At 39.9% G+C, this 22,062-nt stretch overlaps 2 protein-coding genes across 6 annotated transcripts in view; both read right to left on the bottom strand.

Moving 5' to 3' along the window:
* The window catches only part of Cntnap5 (contactin associated protein family member 5), a 910,241-nt gene that overhangs the window by 221,907 nt on the left and 666,272 nt on the right, over positions 1–22,062 (bottom strand). The gene's annotated exons all lie outside the window — the stretch shown is intronic.
* On the bottom strand, positions 16,683–18,451 carry LOC116097513 (ataxin-7-like protein 3B). The gene has a single exon (XM_031380092.1). It carries the CDS (start codon positions 18,432–18,434, stop codon positions 17,982–17,984), a length of 453 nt encoding a protein of 150 aa, XP_031235952.1. The 5' UTR covers positions 18,435–18,451; the 3' UTR covers positions 16,683–17,981.

Genomic DNA, 22,062 nt, shown 5'->3' with positions numbered 1-22,062 from the left:
CATTGCCCACATGCATGGTGGGACTAATTTTAGGCAGACGCTCTATCTCTCTACGAGGGATCCATTAAACTCCAGGAGTTACTGATTTTCACTACAAAGGAAAAATAAAAATCATGTTGCAGCAAACCACAAAAAGATTCATGCAGCACAGAGGGTTGCTCAAATGTTGTTGCTATTATGTTAGGAGTCAGTCAATACAAACTCAGGCCAGAGAAGTGGGAAGCTTTTGGTTCAAGTAATCTAGTGTTCGGGTGGAAGAAGTAAATGAAAACAGGCTTTGAAAGGAGATAAGAATAAATCACAAAGTTATCAAAGGTCTTTTGGATAACAGAGCAAATGTCTCTTGTACGGCTGGCAAAGCCTGGCCTGCAAATTAGCCCAGCATATCTACTCCTTCCAGACTTCATGGTGTTGGACATGCTTCCAATGTTGCTCAAAGCATAGCCCTTTTGCATTGGGAGGAACAGGAAAAGAGAGAATCTTTCCAGCCCAGTGTAATATCCTCCCTCCCCTTCACACTAAGGTGTGGAGACTTCGCTAGGTCAAATGCGAGATTTTCTGCTGACCTCTTCAGATCTTGTAATGCAGCAGATGCTGACAATGAGCTTTGAACCTCATAGAGGCCTTGGCAAAGGCCGGTAGGGTATGTTTATGCCCATTGAGCCACAACCAAGCAAAGATACAGAAGGACCTAAGGCCCCACCAGCAGGGTGCCCCTAGGCATGGCTGCCTTTTCTCTTCCTGTTCTACTTTCCAGGGTTTGCAGATAGTAGCTCCCCTCCTACTGCTCCCTGACAGGCATAGTGACACAAGTCTGAGAAAGTGTTTATGGATCTAAGAAAATGTGTGAAGGTTGAAGAAAGTGATTGAGGCTGGTAATGCAAGTTTTAAAGTTTAGAGGATGTAAAAAAAAAAAGTTAGATGGTGATAAGAAAGTGATTTATCTTTTTTAAACTTAAAAAGGTTCTTATAAGCTTCAATGAATCCACTCAACCTACCTCCCTCAGGTTCAAACTGACTACATTAATAGCCATTATTTAATCCTTAATTAGTAAAATAATGTTATCTGCTTAAGCCAGTTTCTTTTTCACACTTCAGCAGGTGAAATAAATAATTCCCCGCTTTTCCCTTGGCTTTTCTTAATGCGACACAGGTGACTTTCCAGTTGAAGAATTCCTTCCAGAACAAAGATTCACTTAGCACTCAAGCCTCTTTTCTAGGCCTAAAGAAAAGGACCCCTGATATGCTGCCAATCAAACTGTTAAAGGCTTAACATGTGTTAGCATTCCTTCGAGGTTCCACCCCACAGTTAACTGGCAACAGCCAGGTATGCCTGATTCACTATAAAAGGGGTTATTTACCCCATCCCTCCCCTCTTACTCTCTTACCATTTTCCCTCTCTCTCTCTCTCTCTCTCTCTCTGCATTTCTCTGTTCCTATTCTCTCAATTCCCCTCCACATGCCCTATATAACTTCTATTCTATACTATACAAACAAACAAACAAAAAACAAATGAAATCAAGAACCTCCTTTAACTTTCTTGTATTCTGAGTGTGTTTTAAATTGTCAGTTAATCAATACAGAGTTTTCCTTTATTTCATACTTGACTTTTCTTTCTTTTATTTATTCATATTTACTGATTCACTTTAGAGCCCACTCATTGCCCCTACCCTGACACCTCTTTCCATAATCTTTCCCCCCATTCTCCCCTCCCCTTCTCTGAGCTGGTATCCACCCCCACCACCAGGTATTCATCCGCGCTGGCACAGCAAATCTCTGTGAGGCTAGGCACATCCTGTCCCCCTGAGGTCAGGCAAGGTAGCCTAGCTGTATATATGTTTTTGTTTTCACATCATTTAATTCATTTTTGATAGCTATAGTTAGTATTTATACAAAAGTATTTATTTGATAGTTGTTTAAACAGAAAGGTCCCATGAAGAAATAAACAGCAATTTTCACTACCATTAAACTGTTTGTAGTCTTATATAATTAGAAAAAAATGGGGCTGGGAAGATAGCTTACCAAGTGTAGTGCTAACCATGGTAAACATGAGAACATAAGTTCAAATATGTATGACACAAGTAAAATGGGCGTGGTTGTGGAGAGCCATGCCCTGAGACTGCGCTGGCTTCCGCCATCGAAGAGTGAGTGGTCTCATAAACAATCCCTTATCTGGCTAAGCTTACTGCCCTTGGTTGCTTCCGCATTTGGTGACCTATCCGCTTTTTCTACATGGCCCATTGGGATTGGCTAAGCTTGGGAGTACTTAAAGGCCGAGGGCCTTGCCCTTGGTGCTGAAGACTAACGGCTGAGGGTGTTGCCCTTGGTGCTGAAGACTGTTCAAGGTTCCTAAATAAACTGCTAAAAGAAGAGCTTGTGGGTCATGTCTTTCTTGCTGGTGGAGGTGGACGCGACACATGGTAGCATGCTGGGTAGATAGATAGAGTTGGAGTTGGAGTTAGGAAATATTGAGAATTTTGAAGGAACACTTATGCTGTTATACACAACAGCAAACAACAAAAGACCCCGTCTCAAACAAGGAGTGAGAGGAGGGCCAACATATGAGAATGTCCTCTGACCTTCACACACAAACACACACACACACACACACACACACACACACACACTCACATACACACCATGGTACATATACCTACTTAATAACCCACAACACATTTGTGTATATCCATCATATGAACACCAAAGGCAAACATATAAAATGATGATGTAGCTTTAAGGAAATTTAGGTGGTACGAGAGTGATAGCTTCAGCTATCACCACTTCTGGTCCATCTGACTCATCCAGAAACTTCACATACTTTCCCCCTTATTGTCTTTTGTGCATGTGTGTGAACATGCATACTGGTGTACATTTGTGTTTGTGTTTCTAGCTACGAGTATGTGTGTGTGTGTGTGTGTGTGTGTGTGGTTGCAGACATATGTGGAAGCCAGAGATAAACCTCACATGCTTTTTTCATGAGATTCTGCCTTGCTTTGTTGAGACTTGGGGTATCTCATTGCCCTGAAAAATCACCAAGTAAGCTAGTCTGGATTGCCAGCAAGCTCCCAAAATCCACTTGTCTCCACTCCCCGGTAATGAGATTATAAGTATTTGTAGTTGTACTTTCTATATGGATTCTGAAAAATAAATCAAAATCCTCAGGTTACACGCAAATACTTTACTCAGTGGTCATCCCCATGGCTTCAAATATGTTTCTAAACAATAGTATCTCAATTTTAAGTGAGCCAAGTTTAATGACTTGCTTGCTTTTATATAGTCCATCATAAGCTCACTACGTTACCCATCTTAGTTCTTGGGTACTGAAAGCAGATGGATGAATGTTCAATAGATTCATTCTAGCTTAGTAAAATACCACTTAAGTCTCTCCCCTCCTTGAAATTGTGTTTGCTAAATTATCTTACAAGTTAATTAACAAGATTGCTGGACTTTAGCTTAAAGAATCAATGAGGCATTTCCTATAATCCTAAAATTTGGAAATCTGTTTTCATGGGTCTGTGGGTTTTTTGATTGTCTAGAGTTTCTGTATTCTTGATTATTTCAAAGACCTAAAGTCTCTCTATAAGAATCTTAGAAAACGTGGGTTGCAAGTTGAATAAGTATTCTTTATAAATATATTCACTCATTAATTTAAAGCCAATGTAGAATATGAGCTTACCATAATGTTCACATATTGTATAATATTATATAGTACATATTTGCCTATATCACCTAAAACTCTTGGTTGGAAAATTAGTTCCCATTGAACAGTTTCGAGAGGTACACACTTTAAAAAGTGATTAGATGATTAACAGATGGAGATGTCCTAATTGCTAATGTGGGTTTGTTAAAAGTGAGGATAGAAGTTGAGAAGACCATTCAGTAGCTTAGGGAACTTGCTTTTCTTGTACTTGCTGAACAAAGTTTGGTTCTCAGCACCCACACAGATGTCAATAACACAGCTCCAGGTGATTCGGCACCCTCTGTCTGGCCTCTAGACACACATATAGTCTACATATGTACGTGTAGGCAAAGACTCATGCATATAAAATAAAAATAAACAAATCTTTGAAATAACAAAATGACTGGGCACAGCAATCCACACCATTAATACCAGCAATCAGAAGGTAGAAGCAGGAGGACATCTAAGTTCAAAGCCAGCTTGTTATACATAGTGACTTAGCCCTTTTGCTTGTTGTTCTCTCCCTAACTCTGCCTCATCTCTTTGTTTATTTTCAAGAGACAGGAGCTTTTTATAAGTGTCAGTAATGACACCTGGTAACCACTTGGAAGCTGTCAATGATAGAGATCATGTATGGCACAGACTTCTCCCAAAACCCACACAGCACTGAGTGTGCAATTATAAATGCCAACATTCCATTAAGCTCTGTTTAACTTGTAACGTCTAAGAATGTTCAGCTTCTAACTTGAACTCTAGTCAGTACTCTGTTTTTACTCATTGCACACTCTTATCAGGGGAGACAGGAAATGGAGAGAGGAGACAGATCCAAATGGCTTCTTGAACTTGCCTTTCTGAGGGAGAGGATGAACTGAGGACAGGTGGGCATTATTGGTGGTGTCGCATAAATATCTGTGCCACTGTAAACTTCTCTTCTAAAACAGGAGTTACAGCTGGGAAGATGTTTCAGTTGGGAAAATGTTTGTCACTCAAGGAACTGAATGAAACACACAGATCTACTTTTTTTTGGACCAAGCAGTTTCCTTATTCTCATTATTCTGTCCGTGCATAAAAATAGAATGCCAGCTTCCTGTCACTCACATACCTAAACTCTGTGTTTTTAGTGATTGGCATGTACCGCCTGTAGGCCTTGGACCCCAAACATCATGTGACTAGTATGTCTTTGCTCCAAGAGTCAAGGATCATAATCAAGGTTGCTTGCAACACCAGAAAATATCCTCAAAAAATATCACATTGGTGCAATGAAGGCCATATTTGAAAATTAACCCAGTCGAAAATCTATGAGGCCACTTATTTAATGAGGAGGCAGCAGCTGTCTGTATCAAATGGGCATGTGAACCTCCAGAGGTGACAATAGTTAAAAATAACTGGGGTTAAATTGTTTATTACCATCAACTGGTGGTTACCTATGGAAACACAGGAGGTGTGAACAATAATTAGGTGAACTAGCTTTTTACCTGTAGTGCACTTTCTAGCAGATATAATGCACTTTCTAGCAGATAACTTGAAAATACCATTTGTCACTAAGCCTGGTATCCGTGTCAGCATCAACAACTTCCCTCCTTCTCTATTTATGATTCACAGATTCTGTTCTAGCTCCTGCACTGTGTAGAGTTTGTGGTCACATATCTTGTTATTGGCATTGTTTTTCCTTGTTTCTTTGTTCACCCTAGATAGACTGAGATGACTAATGACACTATGTGGGGACTTTTAAATCTTTGTTTTCGTGTCTTAATGTGTGTGTGTGTGTGAGAGAGAGAGAGAGAGAGAGAGAGAGAGAGAGAGAGAGAGAACAACACAAGTGTCATTACCTTTGATCTATTTGAGTGTCCAGGTCTCTTGTTTCTTCACTGTTATGTACATGGGACTCACTGGACTCAGCTTCCAGAGTCTCCTGATTATGTCTGCCATCTTACCACAGGGCTGCTAGGATTACAGACATTGACTACTGACTGCATCCACATTTTGTATAGATTCTGCGGATCCAAACTCAAGCTCTCATATTTGTGCAGTCAGAGTTTACTAAGCCATCTTCCAAGGACAATGCTGTGTTTTTAATAATAAATTTCTACATATCACATACATCATAAGTTATATTTTGGTTAACTGTGAGTCATTATGTAAAACAGGAGCTAATTCTATCTGTCCTTTCCTACTTCCAGGAATAGATTGGAGATTTAATCAACTCTGTTAGCAGCACTTCAAGGAAAATGGCCATCATCTTTTAGAGGATAAATTGAGAGTTTGCATACAGCTGAGGTCTGTTTCAGAATCAATTTTATAATGTGACAATTGTCAAAATATTTAGTTTCAAGCATTTCCCTTCCACAACTTCATTTTTTCTATGTATTCATTTGGTAAAAATCTATATTAGATGTTTTCCCATGATGCATTGTTTACACAGGTATGAGTGAAGATCAATTACTACTGTCAAGGACCTTATACAGCCTTAATGGAGGAGTAGGGACAACTAAAAGACAAAGCATGTGTTAATCTGTGAGAAACTATGAAAACTAAACTGAAGCTCACTAACCCTAGAATGAGAACTAGGATGAAAATTTAGAGCAGGAGACACATTAAGCTTAGAAGAGTATAAGAGAATTGATAGTGTACTGTTTCAATGAAAAAAAAAATGTGCCTATAGGCTAATGTATTTGAACACATATTACAAATATGTGTTTGAGCATTTGTTTCCCCAAAAGGTGCCATTTGGTAAAGTTGTAGCATCTGTAGAGTGTGGAGCTTGCTAATGAAACTACATGACTGCAGGCCAGCATTGCAACATTGTAACTTCATCTTACTACTTCTCTCTGTCTCTCGGTCTCTGTCTCTCTCTGTGTCTCTGTGTGTCTCTGTGTCTCTGTGTCTCTGTGTCTCTGTCTCTCTGTCTCTGTCTCTGTCTCTCTCTCTCTCTCTCTCTCTCTCTCTCTCTCTCTCTCTCTCCCTCTCCCCCCCTCTGTATTTCCTCTGTGTAGGTGAATCATGATCTCTGCTTCCTGATCCTGTTGCCATGACTTACCTGTGAAAACAATGGTCATTTTATCACAATAATTAAGATAAATATCAATGGTGATGATAATGATGATGATGATGAAAGTAGTTATTAATAATAACAGAACATTTGTAACGTTAAAGGAGTATGATGCTTGAACACTGTCAACTTTGTGGAATTTAAAATCGGTATAGAAACAAGCTTCTGGGTATTGCCTTCCATGTATAAATTAAACCTCAATAGTAAAAATAGGACATATATCCAATTTTTACATTGTAATTGTTAGTCACTGGCTTGGCCATTTAAGATGCAGGTCAGTGTAAGAGACTATATATTGCAACTTGAAATAATTAGGCCATGACTCATTATTTGAGAGAGAGAATTAAGTTGTCTGTGGTTTTTAAAACCTTTCATTGTCTTACCTAGTTGGCTCCTCATTGCTCTATGTCACATAGGTTTTACTGAACATTTTGTTGTTGAATTTCCTGCCAACTCCTAAATGATATACAAGTAAGATATTTTCCTTTTTTTATAAAAATTCTCTGAAGGCTCCTCTAGACTCCGCCCATTATGTTTCCATGACTGCCCTATCCCTTATTCTTATACTAAGCTAATTTTCTTAATGAAGTTTATGTATTTAGCATCCACCTTTAGGGCCCACGATGGATGCCTTTGCTTGTGAACCTGTGATTTCCCTATGCTTTCTCACATCATGGCCTTACCATGCAGAACAATAGCCATGAACCTGTAACTCCTCTAACAGAGTTTCATGTTAATGAGTCACTAAGACTAACTTTGTTCATGAATACATAACTCGTAATAACTCTTTTCTGAAGTATAATTTCCTGACAGCTCCATTCTATGAGCCTGCATGAAGTTACTCCACATATCAGACTTCCACCAGAAAGATGAAAGTGCCCATTTTCTGAATTTCTCTGTAGTCAGGCCAGACGACATCACAGAGAAACTCTACATGAATAATCAATGATTCAAAAACAGTTGTCAAGTGTTGGACAATATGGGGTTTCAGAACTCTACAATTGTTAATAGTTAATGCTAATAGTTAACAATCATTAAAAGATGGTGTGGAAATCCATAGCCACCAGAAATGTAATTTCATACTCATGCAGAAGAGAAAGAGTTTGTTGTACATACTTCGTAGCAACATTGTTTTCTGTGTCACCCTGGAAATAGAATTGTAAAGGATATGTTAAATAAAATATCCCAATAAGCAGTACTGCCAATTAACCCTGCCTCAACCTTTGTCTAGTCTCTATCCATGTCTTTCAAACCTAGAAGGGACACACGTTGGCTGGTCTTTTATATATCCATTGGGGCTGTCTCTCATGGGACATAGAGTTCCTGTAAGACATCTGCAGGAAGTCATGGTGCTACGTAAAGGGGGAGGTGTTGCTTACATGCATTTCTTCTGCCTTCTGTGGTCCTCCTAGCTAAGGACAGCTTTCACAGGCAACCCTCTTCCTCAGTCATGACTTTATTTCTTGTAGTGGTAGAGATGGCTTCCTGCTTTTACTACAGTTTTGATTTAACATGTTCACATTTCCTTCCTTGCCAATGCCTCTGTAGCATGGTCTTCCTTTAATCCTCTTCATTTTAACTGACTTAAAGTCTTCTTCATGCAGGCACAGATGTAAAGGGAAGCTGTGCTTTATAGTTAGCTCTGCCCTAACTATAAACAAAAGGAATGTTATAAACTCAGGTGTAAATATTCTGATGATGTAGAAAACAGAACCTAGAACAAGACCGAATTAATTACTTAGTACATTAATTCTCTTCTGCCAATGCACACACTTTTTGTTGGTATCACTGACAGCATATTTCTTCTCAGGTTAGTCTTGGAGACTTTTCTAGTACACGAAGTTGTTCATCATTATATATATACATAAATATATCTTTTAAAACTCCATCCTGTTTGCACAGAAAGGCAATTTATAATACATGAGCCTGATCGTATTGTCATTTATTTTTGTATTATAACTAATACCCAAGCTAATCAATTTAGGAAGGAGGAAGCTTTACCTTAGCTCCCATTTAGAGTATTTAGAGTGTCAGCTCATCCCTAGCTGGCTCTGTTTGCTTTGGACCTGTGGTGAGGCATATGCTGGAGCAAAAGCTCCGTACTCCATGGCCAGCAGATTAAGAACAATTAATTATGAATTAAGAAGAATTCAAGGAGACAGGACTCAAAAATATCCCAATAAGCAGTATTGCTAATTAACCCTCCTACCCTTAGTCTGGTCTCTGTCCTTGTCTTTCAAACCTAGAAGGGGTACACTTTGGCTGGTCTTTTATTTATCCATTGAGGCTCTCTCTCATGGGACAAAGAGTTCCTGTAAGACATCCATAGGAGGTCATGGGGTTTGGGGGTGCTAACATGCATTTCTTCTGCATTCCGTGGGCCATCCCATTCAAGGGCATGCTCCCAGTTATCTGATACCCTACCAAGAACCCTGCTTCTTAATGGTGACCTTTCCCAACAATGCCACACTGGGGACACATCATTTACCTCTTGAAGCTTTGCAGGACTTGGACTACCAAGATAGTAAAAGTGTGTGTTTTCATTTTGGCAGAATCACATAGTAAACAATGCTCATTTTATACAGATAGAAAGTTGGAGATGTGTACTGAGTTAGCTCAGTGCCATGGGTTGAGCTGTTGTGATCAGATCCTGGGACTTAGCACTCCTATCTCTTCCCTGTCAGCAACTCCTGGGCACAATGTCTAAACAAGTGTTTTCTTTGGAATGTTACACTCCTAATGGCCAAGATGCTTCAGTGACAGAACTCAGAGTTAGGATACTGTTGTTGTCTTTACAATTCATTATATTGATTGTGCTCGCCTTTATGTAGATATGCAGATGAGATGGAATCCAGGAGATGTGCTGTACTTTTCCGAGATAGTTCTGTTTCTATTTCCTTGACAATTTGGAATTTTCTGATATCAAAAATGAATACTTCATTTCCATGGCTATTTTGGTGTGGAGGGGATGAATCCAGGGTTGTGATGATGTCCATGTGTATATGGAAGAGGTTCTTATACATAGATGCAATTGTACAGCTCAGAGGTTGATGTTAAGTATCTTCCTGGATTACTCTCCACCTTAGGTTTTGAGACAAACTATCTCACTGACCCTGAAGGCGACCCCCTGGGTAAGATGAGTCAGGCAGCAAGCTCTGGGAATCCTCCTATCTCTGTTTTCCAGACCTAGAATAGAATTGCTTCACTAAGACTGACTTTTCATCTGTTGGACGTAGGTCCTCATTTTTATATGACATGCCATTCACTGACTGAGTCATCTCCCTTGTCCTCATATCCTGCATGGATGGACTGATTTCTTCCACTCCTTTATTCATTTTGTATATGTACCACATCATTATGGGCACCACCGAGCAGAGAGAGTTGCCCTCTCTCTTATGATTCTGCAGAAAAAAAATGCAAATTTCTATTATGTCTCACTCTACTGTGAGGGCAGCAGATATCGTGACTGGTAAACAACCAACTAACAAGCCATGCACTCGGGATAGGCCTGTCAACATCTCATCTGGATGAGAAGAGATGGGCTCTGAGGGCCCAGCCTCTTCTGTGGAGCTATAGATAGTTAATAGGGTTTGGAGGAAGAAGGGGAGGTTATCACATTACTAACGTGGTGTATGACTGATGGTGAGTTGCTCTTGCTTCAGTAAGTCACCCCTCGATTCATTCTCATGCAGCAGACTCCTTTTAAATATAACTGGTTATAATCAAACATAAAATGACATGAAAATAGGAGTGGAATTTGTTAGATAGAACAAGAAGTTCTGGGGGAAGAGGAAGGGGATTAAAGTAAATAATTAAGGTGGAAATAATTAGAGTATGTTATACATACCTATAAAATGATGAAAGAATAAATTAAGAGGGCACACAAGCATATATTCATATCAGTGTAATTTCTCCTGGAATAAAATTCTTCTGAAGCTAGTCACTGACTTCCACGAAGCTTGAGGTCCGCAACCAAAAGCAAAAGAGCTGGAACCATCAAAACTTTAAAACCCATCTGTCAATCAACCTCAAGCCACACCAACCCATTACATGGAAGATTTATAAAGAAACATTTTGCTATTGTCATAAATTTTGTACGGATAGTGACAAGACCTGAAATGATACGGAGAGCTGCAACTCCATAATTCTTCATTCAAGACCAAATTTACACCATCATCATCTTCTCTGGACCCAGGGCCTGAAATTCAGGTAGGAGGGATGAAACTAAGACAAGAATCATCTATTAGGTTTCCCTTATCCTATAAAGACAAGAACTTAGAAGGCAGGGCTAGGAAAAACGCCTTGGCATGTCCATGTTAAACCTCACAAGAGATGGCAGAGTAGTAATACAGGGCTCATTAGGGTTGTTCCCTGAGTTAAACACCAGGCTGTTTCTGTGTCCTTAGATTTTATGACAGTCATACTCTCTCTACTTTAAAATAATTATTTGTTGGGGTCAGCATCCTTTTATTCCCAGCACTCTGAAGCAGAAGTGAGTAGATCTCTGTGAATTCGAGGTCAGCCTAAACCACAGAGTCATTATAGGCCAGCCATGCAGATCACACATTTGTTTTTAGTTAAATTTTATTCTTTAGTCTTATTCTTCTTATTGTTATTATTACTACATATAATGTATTATGTATACCCATATATATTTATATAATATATAACTATAAATTATGTATTATTATTCTCTGAGACACCAACCATACAACCTCAATCCATTTAACATCGGTTCACAAAGGAAATAGACACACTGTTTTAGAAGCAACTGATGGTGCTACATTTCAACAGAGCAAAATTATCTACCCTCAAGGTTGGGAACACGTTTCTGATGGGCAGGACACACACAAACAGATTCACTCTGCAGTCTATAAAGTACATATAATATATGACTGTGGTAATACAATTAAATTATCTAGTGATATTAAAGCCAGTTTAGCTTATTGGAGAGAGAGAGAATTCATTTTATTATGTTTCTATAGTCATTCTTTGATATTGGTGGTTTATAATATAAGCCATTATATAACAAATCAATGTATGCTCTATTGTACAATAAGGGCACAGAATTTTCCAATAATATATACTCTCCTTCAAATAAATCATTTGCACATAACCTAAGTAATACATCTATTATGCAACAACTTATCACATTTTTGTAAAATTCCTGTCACATAGGCCAAGAAACTCCCTTCCAAAATCTATGTGGCTGCCATAACATGATCCAGGATGCACGGGGCACAGGTCACATATTAACTTGGCCTGTTTTTTTCACACTTTAAGACTGACCCTTCCCCATGAAAACTGCTGGTACACCTATGATCTCCCATGCAGATTGAAGCTTTTGCTTCAGACCTTTGCTGCATAACCTGCATTAATAAAAAGCATTTTGCCTAAAAGGGCCATCTATCTTCAAGTCTTTCTCAAATCAAGCCTCTCTAGGGCTCCCCAAAACATGATAATATTTTAAGAAATTATGTCAAAAATATAGATATTTAGTGAAAGAAGTTTGTTTTTTTGCTTGTTTCTATCTTTATTCTAATGCAAATTGAATCTGAAAGTTACCCTCAAGGCAATCCTTGGAATATTAAACCAGGTAGAGAATTAAGTCCTACATATTATCATCTTAATGTAGAATGCAAACGTAGAAAAATCAACTGGTGAAATCCATGTCTTCTAGGTTGTGTGCCATAACAGGAAACTAAAATGTTTGTCACACTCGGCTGCTCTAAGGATGCCAGCTCTCAAAACTCATGGCCGTTCCTCCTGAGGATGTGACCCGTCTTTCACAGCAGTGAAAGAAAACTTCAAAACAACCTAAATCTGAGATACACTTTTTTAAACTGCTTTTTGTCAGCATAAGGATAAAAGCTTATCAATTCCTGACTTGGCTGATTCTATAGTGCATAAACCTGGCCTGATACGTTTACGAAGGCAAAATATCATCTCAGGAAAACTTGATTCTTTAAAAAAAAATAATAATGAAGGAAGGGAGAAGGATAAAGGAAGAAAAGAAGAAATGGAGGGATAGGGAGCTAGGTCATTCAAATGGATATGTATGAACAAAGTAGTTGTAAAAGCTTGCTTTTACCTTTAAACAAAATGTACAAATGCTTACCTTGACAGGAGAACAGCTTGTACATTTAACATTATAATGTAAACATCTGTTCATGTTCATATGCTGAAAGAAGTATATCAAATGTTCATGTTTCAAAAATTCAGATAGGTTTAAAATAGTCTGTTCTGGTAGCTGGTAAATTAATGCTCAAATCCATAAGAACAGAAGGAACATCAATTCTCTCACCGTGCCCCCAAGTTTAGGATGCTCTCCCACCTCTGTTGATCCTGGGATCCTCCTGCTTTTTCCATCCTTGTCACACATCTTAAGTTCAACTGCACCTTCCTATAAGCTGCCTTCACATAAGGGGATTTTGTTTAATTTCTTTTATAAGAACTGTGGAAAGCTAATACAGAACAGGTGCAAATGTTGCTTGATAAGCAATTCCCCAGTCCTTCTGCAGTTCTGCTGAAGTTTCTCTTTGGAACAAATAAAGCAGGTAAACACAGCAGCCACGGAATTGGTGCTATTAGATTCAGGAACATAAAATATGGCACACACACACACACACACACACACACACACACACCCAGCACTTCTCATTCACAAAGTCTTAAACATCCTAGGATGACATCACTACTCCCTAAGCAATTAATTCTGCTAGTCAAATACTCAAAAAGCAAAGAGTGTAAAGTAGGCAATACTGCTTTTGATTGGCAGGATCTGGAATCCCACAGCAAGCCTTCAGCCACACCTGGGGGGGTTGCATTAATTCAGTTATCAACATGTAAATATCTACTGTAATGGAAGATAGGACAATTTCCTGGCCTTGGGTCCTGGATGGTATAAAAGAACAAAGCTAGCTGAGAATAAGCACTCATATCTCTTTGTTTCATAACTGAACGAGTGATCATCTGCCTTCATGACCTTCCTGACATGATGGGACTGTACCTTCAAACTCCACTGCTGCTCCCCCAATTAAATTTGCTCCTGTCTTTCACACTTTTCCAGTGAAATGTTTTCTACTTCACTGCAAGGCACCTTGTGTGTCTCAACAGAGCATAGTACACACTGCATCCTAATAAGTGCCCTTTAGTTTTTCTTATAATATGGGTGTAATGAAAAAGATTAGCTCATAAAGATTCACAAATACGAGTGTAATGGGAAGTGTCTGACATTTCGAAGGCAGGGTGAGAAGCTTCCTTGTTGCATTTTTACATATGCAGGATATCTGTGCAGAATAACAAAACCTGAGCACACAGAGAGCAAAAACAAGGGCAAATTTGATAGTGGACACGGGGTAAAAAGTGGCTTTTCGTGGTTATTTGGAAAACAACTGTTGAGTAGCACATTTGGTTGTGTGCTGGTGTGTCTAGAACACACCAAACTGTACTTTTGGTCCCTAGCACTTCATTAAATCAGTTACAGTGTCGTTTAGTATTATCCAAATATCCTACAAGTAGAGGCTAAAGGACTCTTGGTGACATGGAGGATTTATAGCCAAGTCAGAATACATTAGATGCCTATACCTTAAAGAAGAAAACTGGTTTTGTTAACTTTGTTTTTTTAAAGACCACTTGTTACTAAGAAACAGGAGGATAAAAGGTAAGTGGGTGTTGAAAAAAAAAAAAGAGTGATTCCTTAAGAGAGGACATGTTCCCAATATTTTCATTGAGTGTGAACTTGGCTAATAGTATAGGAGAAAGCTGCGCTTGGCGATGTCCATCTCCACTCCCTGCATTAATGGCTTACAGTGGACCCTTCCTCTCTTTTGCAAAGGAACATGAACACTCAGACACTTTCTTTCCCAGAGAGAACCTCAAAAACCATGATCTGAAAATGATTCATGTCTTTCGTTTGACACAGACACTCACTTCCAGCCTGCATTCTCTGGTCCTCAGAGTGAGTTCAGTTTCCAGAAGAGAAGGAGAGAACCAACTGCAGACTCCTTTCTGTTCTGTATACCGTTTGAGTTGTAGCACAACACACTGTTTATTTGTCTGAATAATTTTGGGTTTTGGCTGGAAAATTGAACTTAAGTCTGTGGTTTCAGGGCTTGAGACTGAAGATGGTGGATCACCAGAACTTGGACAGTCTAGCTGAACTGTTGATTTCTGCCTTCACTGACAATACACTGTCTCAAAAGTAAGATATAGGACAAAACCAGACCCCCTTCTGGCCTCCACTCCTACCTCTTATACACCAGTAATGCTACTGAACTCAGTGTTTTCCTCCCTAATTTTTTTTTTTATATTTTTAAATTTTATTATTGTTTAGCAATTGGAAAATGCAATTTCTTTACACCAGTAGCCATATAGGCAGGGGGAACACAAGAGTTGACTAGCTATTTGTATAGGATGGATTACTTATTAAAAATAAGAATCTCCAGAACAAAGGGCAGAGGTGAATTTCGCACTACCCTCCTGCAATGATGCCAGCATTCAATAAAGCTATGTGAGATAATGCCCCTGAGCATGCGGTGGTGGGAAATAACTTATGGAAAAAAACCCACAAACCACAGAAAATTTAAAGAACCCCTTTCCCCCACATACATACATTCAGATACATCATAGGATTACAGGGTGGCCAACCCAATTAGTAGAAGAGGAAAGATAGAATTCTGTTGTTACAGGAAGGGGAAGGGGAAGAGAAGAATTCCTAAGCCCTGACAACTCTATGGTGGAGAACACTTGCTCCCCACCATAGTAGTTTGTTCCCTCAGGGCAGTAGTAGCTGGGCTGAACCCACCTTTTATCTACACTGAGTGGGGAGCTATAGACCTAAGGGAAATGTTGGAGACAGAAAACAAACATAACAAAAAGGGAAGTAATATGAGCAAACCATTACCCCAAACTACCACCCACATCTCTATGTTCTAACCAGAAAAGGCAAGAAAACTAGAGTCACATTTGAGCTCCCCATCTGAAGGCAAGAGAGGGAGGGCCATGGCCTTCCTCCCTCTCATGTTTCCGAAATACTTTACATAAGCAGGGATCTCAGATTGCTTTTTTTTTTTCTTTCCAGAATTCATCGAAGGTTTTTTTTTAAAGAACTCATGTAGCAAGGTATCTTTTAAAAGTATTTTTACCTCCTGCCAAAGTTTTATTCAAGCTCTCTGAATGCTTGGACTAAGGATCCATACTGTAACTAGGCCCCAATCCTGAGCTGTAAAACTCTGAGAAGGCAAATAATAGGTAGTCTCAAGGCCCAAGCACTATAGTTTCCTTCACTCTTAAGTACAGTAATCCAAAGAGCTCCCGGGAGAAGGAAGATACATACACAATAGGGTTAGAAAAGTGGAGCAAAACCAACTTCTTCCTTGTGTATGCCAGCACTCACGGTTCTGCAGTAAGTCCTAAGAGGCAGGATCCAAGTATGGATGGGAAGAAAGAACTCATGACAGGCAGGGAGATACACTAGCAAGGCAGCCTTATGTAAGAGAAACACTTAGACGTGACACTGCCTTTTAAATCTAAAATAGATGGTTTTGGGTATTTTTCCAATTCCAATCCAAACAGAGGGAGCCATGAGAGATTCTCCTCTAAGGCTTGCATAAAAACAGGGAAAACAAAATCAACATTAAAGATTTAAAGTTAGAAAATGACAACAAAACAAAAGGAAAAAGGAAACTTGTGTAGGCTCCAGAGGAGCAGCACTGGAAGAGGAGCTGAAGTTGGTCAAGATAAAACCTGGAGTGGCGAGTAGCGCCTGGAATCCTGAGCTGCACCAGATGGGCAGTGGAGCAGTGATCAAGCCGGACAGATGAGGCTGGACCCTTTACTGGGGCACAGAGCGAGGTAAGAAAACATCTCAAATAAAGCAGCACCTTTCTTTTCTGCTCACCTCAGGACTCCCACCCTCCATAAACCCCCCAATAAGGGACTAAAACAGAAAGGTTTTGATAGGCCACTCACTTCCCGTTTATTTCTGATCCTGCCTCCAAAGTCAGGAAATCCCCAACTTTCCAACAAGAAAAATCCAGCTCTGCTGTAAGGAGGTCCTGAGGACCAGGTGAGGAACTGCCATTTGTGAGGGCAGAGATGGTAGAGACAGTCTTAATCACCATAGCAGAGGGCTGACTGCCCAACTGAAGAAGGGATTCTGCAACCATACCAGGTAAACCAGGCATCTTTCAGGGCTCTTAGCATTAAACTCATTCACATTATTGAAGGCAGATGGAAAAAAAAGTTCCCTCCTGGCTCAGTTTTCACACAGCCTCCTGCTCAGCCATGATGTCCTTCTGTAGTTCAGTGGTACCACTGGAGGACAGTGACCCGTCATAGTGATCAAGTCAGACCCAGGGTCTGGTTACATGGCCAGTCACTCAAAAAGTAGGAAAAGACTGTCCCGTCAAACTTATGTCCACAGTGTATAATTCAAGACATGAGTCTTCCAGGTGGAGATGATACGCAGTCATGGAGGTGAACGTCATCCTCATAGCAGCAGCTGTTTATAAACTGCCTTGTCCTTCGCCAAACCTTTGCCACTCCGTGGATGGAAAGATGGGTCCTTTTGATGAGTCACAGGCAAGGCTTTGTCCCCACAAAATGCTGGACTTTTGGAAAACAGGTGATTCTGAACTTCTTATAGACAAAGGCACAAGGGCTTCCCTCCAAATTCAAACGGGAATTAATATTTTTAGTATTTAAGTCTCACACCTGACTTCTATTTGTATCAAAGAGGCCCAATTGGAGGCTTAGGAATCAGAGGAGCAGTCCACTGAAGGGCACTGATCATGGCCTGACCATCAACAGCATCCAAAACTTCGCAGGAGGCCCTTGACATCAAGCAGATGCAAAATCTGAGAAACAAAAGACTTTCTAGGCTGGGTATGCAGCTGCTCACCTGTGTACTGAGGGCAGTTCAGGGATCTTGTACACCCACGTGTATTTATAGAGCTCAAAATACAGCATGATGCCTCTGGACCAGGATTTCAGAGCCGGCACTGGATACCCTTTCAAATGGTACCCGGATTCCTAAATTCTCCTCTTTGGGTTAGTTTTTTTTTTTTGTTTGTTTGTTTTGTTTGTGTCTTCTTGTTTTTGTATTTTAATGCTAAGATCGTTAAAGGGAAAATGGGACTTTTGTGTGTTTTTCCTTTATTTATTTTCTCTCCAATTTAGTTTATTCCTCCAAGCTACAGGACCAGTCTATATTATTGTCCTGGTCACTGGTTGCCCTCACTCATATGGTGACTACTGGAATTCTGGAGGTGAACGCTGCATCTCCATCTGGGGCTCATTTCCAGGTTCTCCAGGGAGGGAACAAAGCCCGAGGCCGCATGCTCCTTTGTCTTGCACTGGCTGAGTGCCAAAATCCTTCACACTACCAGTGTCTGCAAACTCCGGGTAGTAGTAGCCACATTTGACTGCCCGGTGCACCTCAAAGCAGAATCCCAGGCAGGAATCATCTATCAGGTCTACATAGATCTCCTGGGCGATGGCTTCCAGCTCGCTAATATCTAGGTTGGCCAACGAAATCTCCTCCATCTTACTTGGTAAGTGACTGTGCCAGAGGGCGCTGGGAGCACGCTTGGACTCCGAGAGCTGCGCTGAGCCTGCAAGGCCTCTCTGGGCAGCGTCCTCCAGGAAGGCGACGATGGCGTCCGGCACCGACAGCAACCGCTGCTCCAGAGCTCCAACGCTCATTCAGCTCCAAAGACACCCACGTTCGGGACACTCAGGTTCGAGTCACCCGAGCCTGATTCACAGCTAAACCGTCTCCCCCAATTTTTTAAGCAAGTTTTACAGCTAAGTTTTACTAGTGAATTATTAATAATGCATTTTAGCTTAATATAAGATATTTGACCTTATCTGCAGGAAGCGCCCAGGATCTCTCTTTGCAGTAATTAACTCTGATATGCACCATTATTTGAGGGTAATGGATTTCACTAGCTATACAATGTATGCTTGCTTAATAGGCCCATATGAGTCTGTCTATATGCTATGTGTTTCTTTTGAGATTTCCCTGCAAGTATGACCCTTCCTGTCTTACTCCTAGACAAACACAGGTCTTTCCTCCTCCACAGAGCCTTTCCTTCAGTTGAGCCACTAGCTTTGGCCCTTCATTTCCTCAGAGCTTCAGCCACTATTTTGTTTCATCTTTGTACTTTAAAAAACAAAATGAATGAAAACTTAATTTTCCCTGAAATTTGAACCTGTTTATCTTCCTGAGATTGTCAGCCATGGGATTTCAGAATCAGACTGAGTCTCCGGTTTTCAATGTCTCCATTTTGGAGTCTGTTTTCTGACTGTGGCTGCCCAAATGAGGATTCAAAAATACAACTTTTACCATAACACTCGACTGTCTAAAGTCTTGGGAATCCCCAAACCTCCTCGAAATTCTATTTGTTAACAAAAAATAATCATGACAATAGCTCTAGAGGTCTCATTGTCAAAGGCTCAGGGACAGTTACATCTAAAACAAACAAAACAATAGATGCCAAGATCAGGTATGATAAATCACAACTACATTCCCAACTCCCCAAGGAGAGTAAAGCTAGACGATGAGACCAGGTAACTCCCCAAGGAGACTAAAGCTAGACGATGAGACCAGGTACTCACTAGCAGATTGGAAATTATGGTGAGCTGATGTCTCAAAAATTACAATTAAATAAAAAGTTAAATGAGACTAGGGAAATGGCTCATTGAGTAGAGGGCTTCTGCACAAACATGGAGATCAGAGATTGGATCCCTAGCACTCAGTGAGAAGCCCAGTGTGGAATGAGAGACAGGAGGATATCTCGGGACTCATTGGCATGCCAGTCTGTCTGAAAGAGTGAATTCTAGGTTCAGGGAGAGACCATGTTTCAAGAAATAAGGAAGAGTATTATTGAAAAAATACCTTGTACCCTAAACACAAGCACAGGCAACTGTATACATACTACCCACACAGCTATGGAAATACACAATAGAAGAAGAGAGGGGGATATGAGTGAGGGAAAATGTGATACAGGGAATTTTGTAGGTTGTAGATAGTAATGAGAATTGACTCAGCAGAGAGATTTGTGCAAAGATTTTAGCCAAGAATGTCTTAGGAACTGTTATATTTCCTGCAGTCTCTATCATAAAAAGTTCTAGAAAATGTGACCCTAGAAATACAGAGTTCTTGACCAGAATACAGCACATTTTAAAATTTAGAATACATCCATTCTTACTAATTTCTATAATACACTTGAAGAAATTATTCAGTTTGAATCATTTTGTTTAGTAAATGCCTGCTTCAGAAAAATACAACAAAACAACAACAACAAATCAAGAAAACAAAAAAATCTGATACTGTTACCCTATGTATATGGCTGCTGGTAGTTAGGAAAAAATGCTTCTGTGATCATTAAAATTGGGAGATTTTCTTGAAAAGAATATAGACACCAAATAAAAACCATCTACTTGGTTTTTTTATTACATGTTGTAATTGTACCATATCTTCCTGCCTCCCACATTAGGTTTGTCTGCCACCTCTATGAACAGGAAGTACAAACACTTCTGAATATAGAAATTGCTTCCCATGATTACCAACCACCTTTAACATCAATATTCTCTTAAGTTCAAAAGAGAGAACCTTAAGAAAATGATATAATTCTGGGTGAAAGAAAACCTGTGAACCCTAATGAAACTTCCAGAGCCCACACTGCCCTCAACAGCATAAAATGGAAAGGTCATGTTTATGGGTCCTGTCAGGTGTTAACGATTTCTACCCATGCAGAATGAAATGTTTAATGAATGTTGGGCATAGCAGGGCAGTACTTACAACCTCTATAGTCTAGGAGACAAATTGAACCATCATCTAATGAAAAGCTGTATAACCAGGTTGGCATTCCATCATGTGTCACAGGTCCTGAAAATGTCATTCATGAGCTTGTTGTAGAAAAAAAACTGTGGTGGGACAATATAAGCAAGTTCTGAATCATATATGCTGTGATAGATCCTCTGCACAATCAACTTGATGTAATACAGAAATACTGTGGGACAAAATATCCTTGCATGTCTTCAGGAGAGTTGCTAGATGAGGTTGATGAAGCAGGAAGACCAACAATGAATATAGATGGCACCATCTGTGGGGTAGGGTTTGGGACTGAGTAAATAAGAGGAAGTGAGCTGAGCATAAGCATCCAACTCTCTCTGTTTTCTGACTATATATATGTTCATTGTGACGAGTTCCTCACACTCCTGCTCTATGCTTTCCCTGCCATGATGGACAAAGATACACTTTTTTCCTGAATATATTTTTGACAAAGTGTTTTATCACAGTAACAGGAAAAGCAACTACCTTGCAGGCCATGGATTAGACAAAGATATAGAATGTTAGGAGCAACCTGGCCATTCCTTGTTCTTACTGAAGCCCTAACCATCTAGGAAATACCAATTTGAATTTCAGATTGTCTGTATGTGGGTGTCTTAGTCACTTTTTCATTTCTGTGCTAAGAAATGCACAAAAGAAACTGTTTTAGTGAGGTAACTGAGACCTTTCATCATACCCACAAACATGAAGGTGGAGAGATAGAGAGAGAGAGAGAGAGAGAGAGAGAGAGAGAGAGAGAGAGAGAGAGAGAGAGAGAGAGATCCCTGGAAATTGTGTGGGCTTTTTAGTCTCAAAGCCCGATCACACAACTTAAACAAGGACACATCCCATAATCTTACTCTTTGTGGGTACTCATTCAGACTTCTGAATCTAGTAATTGAGTGTCTGGATTTCAAAAGGGCTGAGTTGCCTGATGCACCACTCAAACATACCTGCTCTTAATTTTATGGCTGTGTTATCTAAATGAATACCCACTTGGGATTTAAGTTAGTATAACTGAAAATTAAGTGCCTCATTTGAATACTTACACTTTTCCTGTGTGTATGTGTGTGGGGGGAGCAGGCAGGGAGTGTTAGGCAAATATAGAGAAAAATGCTTTGACATCCTAGGGCTTGGTCTAGACTATGTTACATTCATATCCATTTTTAAAATGCACACGGCAACCTAGTACCCTCCTTTTGGCCTGTATATGAGTTAAATGAGATGAACTGTGGAAAGAGTATAGGCTGTAGAGAAGCATGGCTTACAGAAGCCAGCCACATCTATCAATTAAAACAGGTGAAACACCTGTGCTCCGCTCCTTAGCAAAACTCTTCCTTTTCCTAGGTCTCGCAAAGGAAGGATGTAGGTGGTCATCTATGCCTTTGAGTGCACTAATTCAAGAAGCCTATTGCTTGCTTGTAGCACATAGAATCTGTACTAGCATTTTTCTTCTGAATAAATTTTCCTTGCTACACTATAATCTGTGCATGCATT

The sequence above is a fragment of the Mastomys coucha genome, unplaced genomic scaffold (assembly GCF_008632895.1).
Source record: "Mastomys coucha isolate ucsf_1 unplaced genomic scaffold, UCSF_Mcou_1 pScaffold1, whole genome shotgun sequence".
NCBI lineage: Eukaryota > Metazoa > Chordata > Mammalia > Rodentia > Muridae > Mastomys > Mastomys coucha.
Note: the sequence above shows the minus strand (reverse complement) of the source record. Positions and strands in the feature narration are given on the sequence as shown.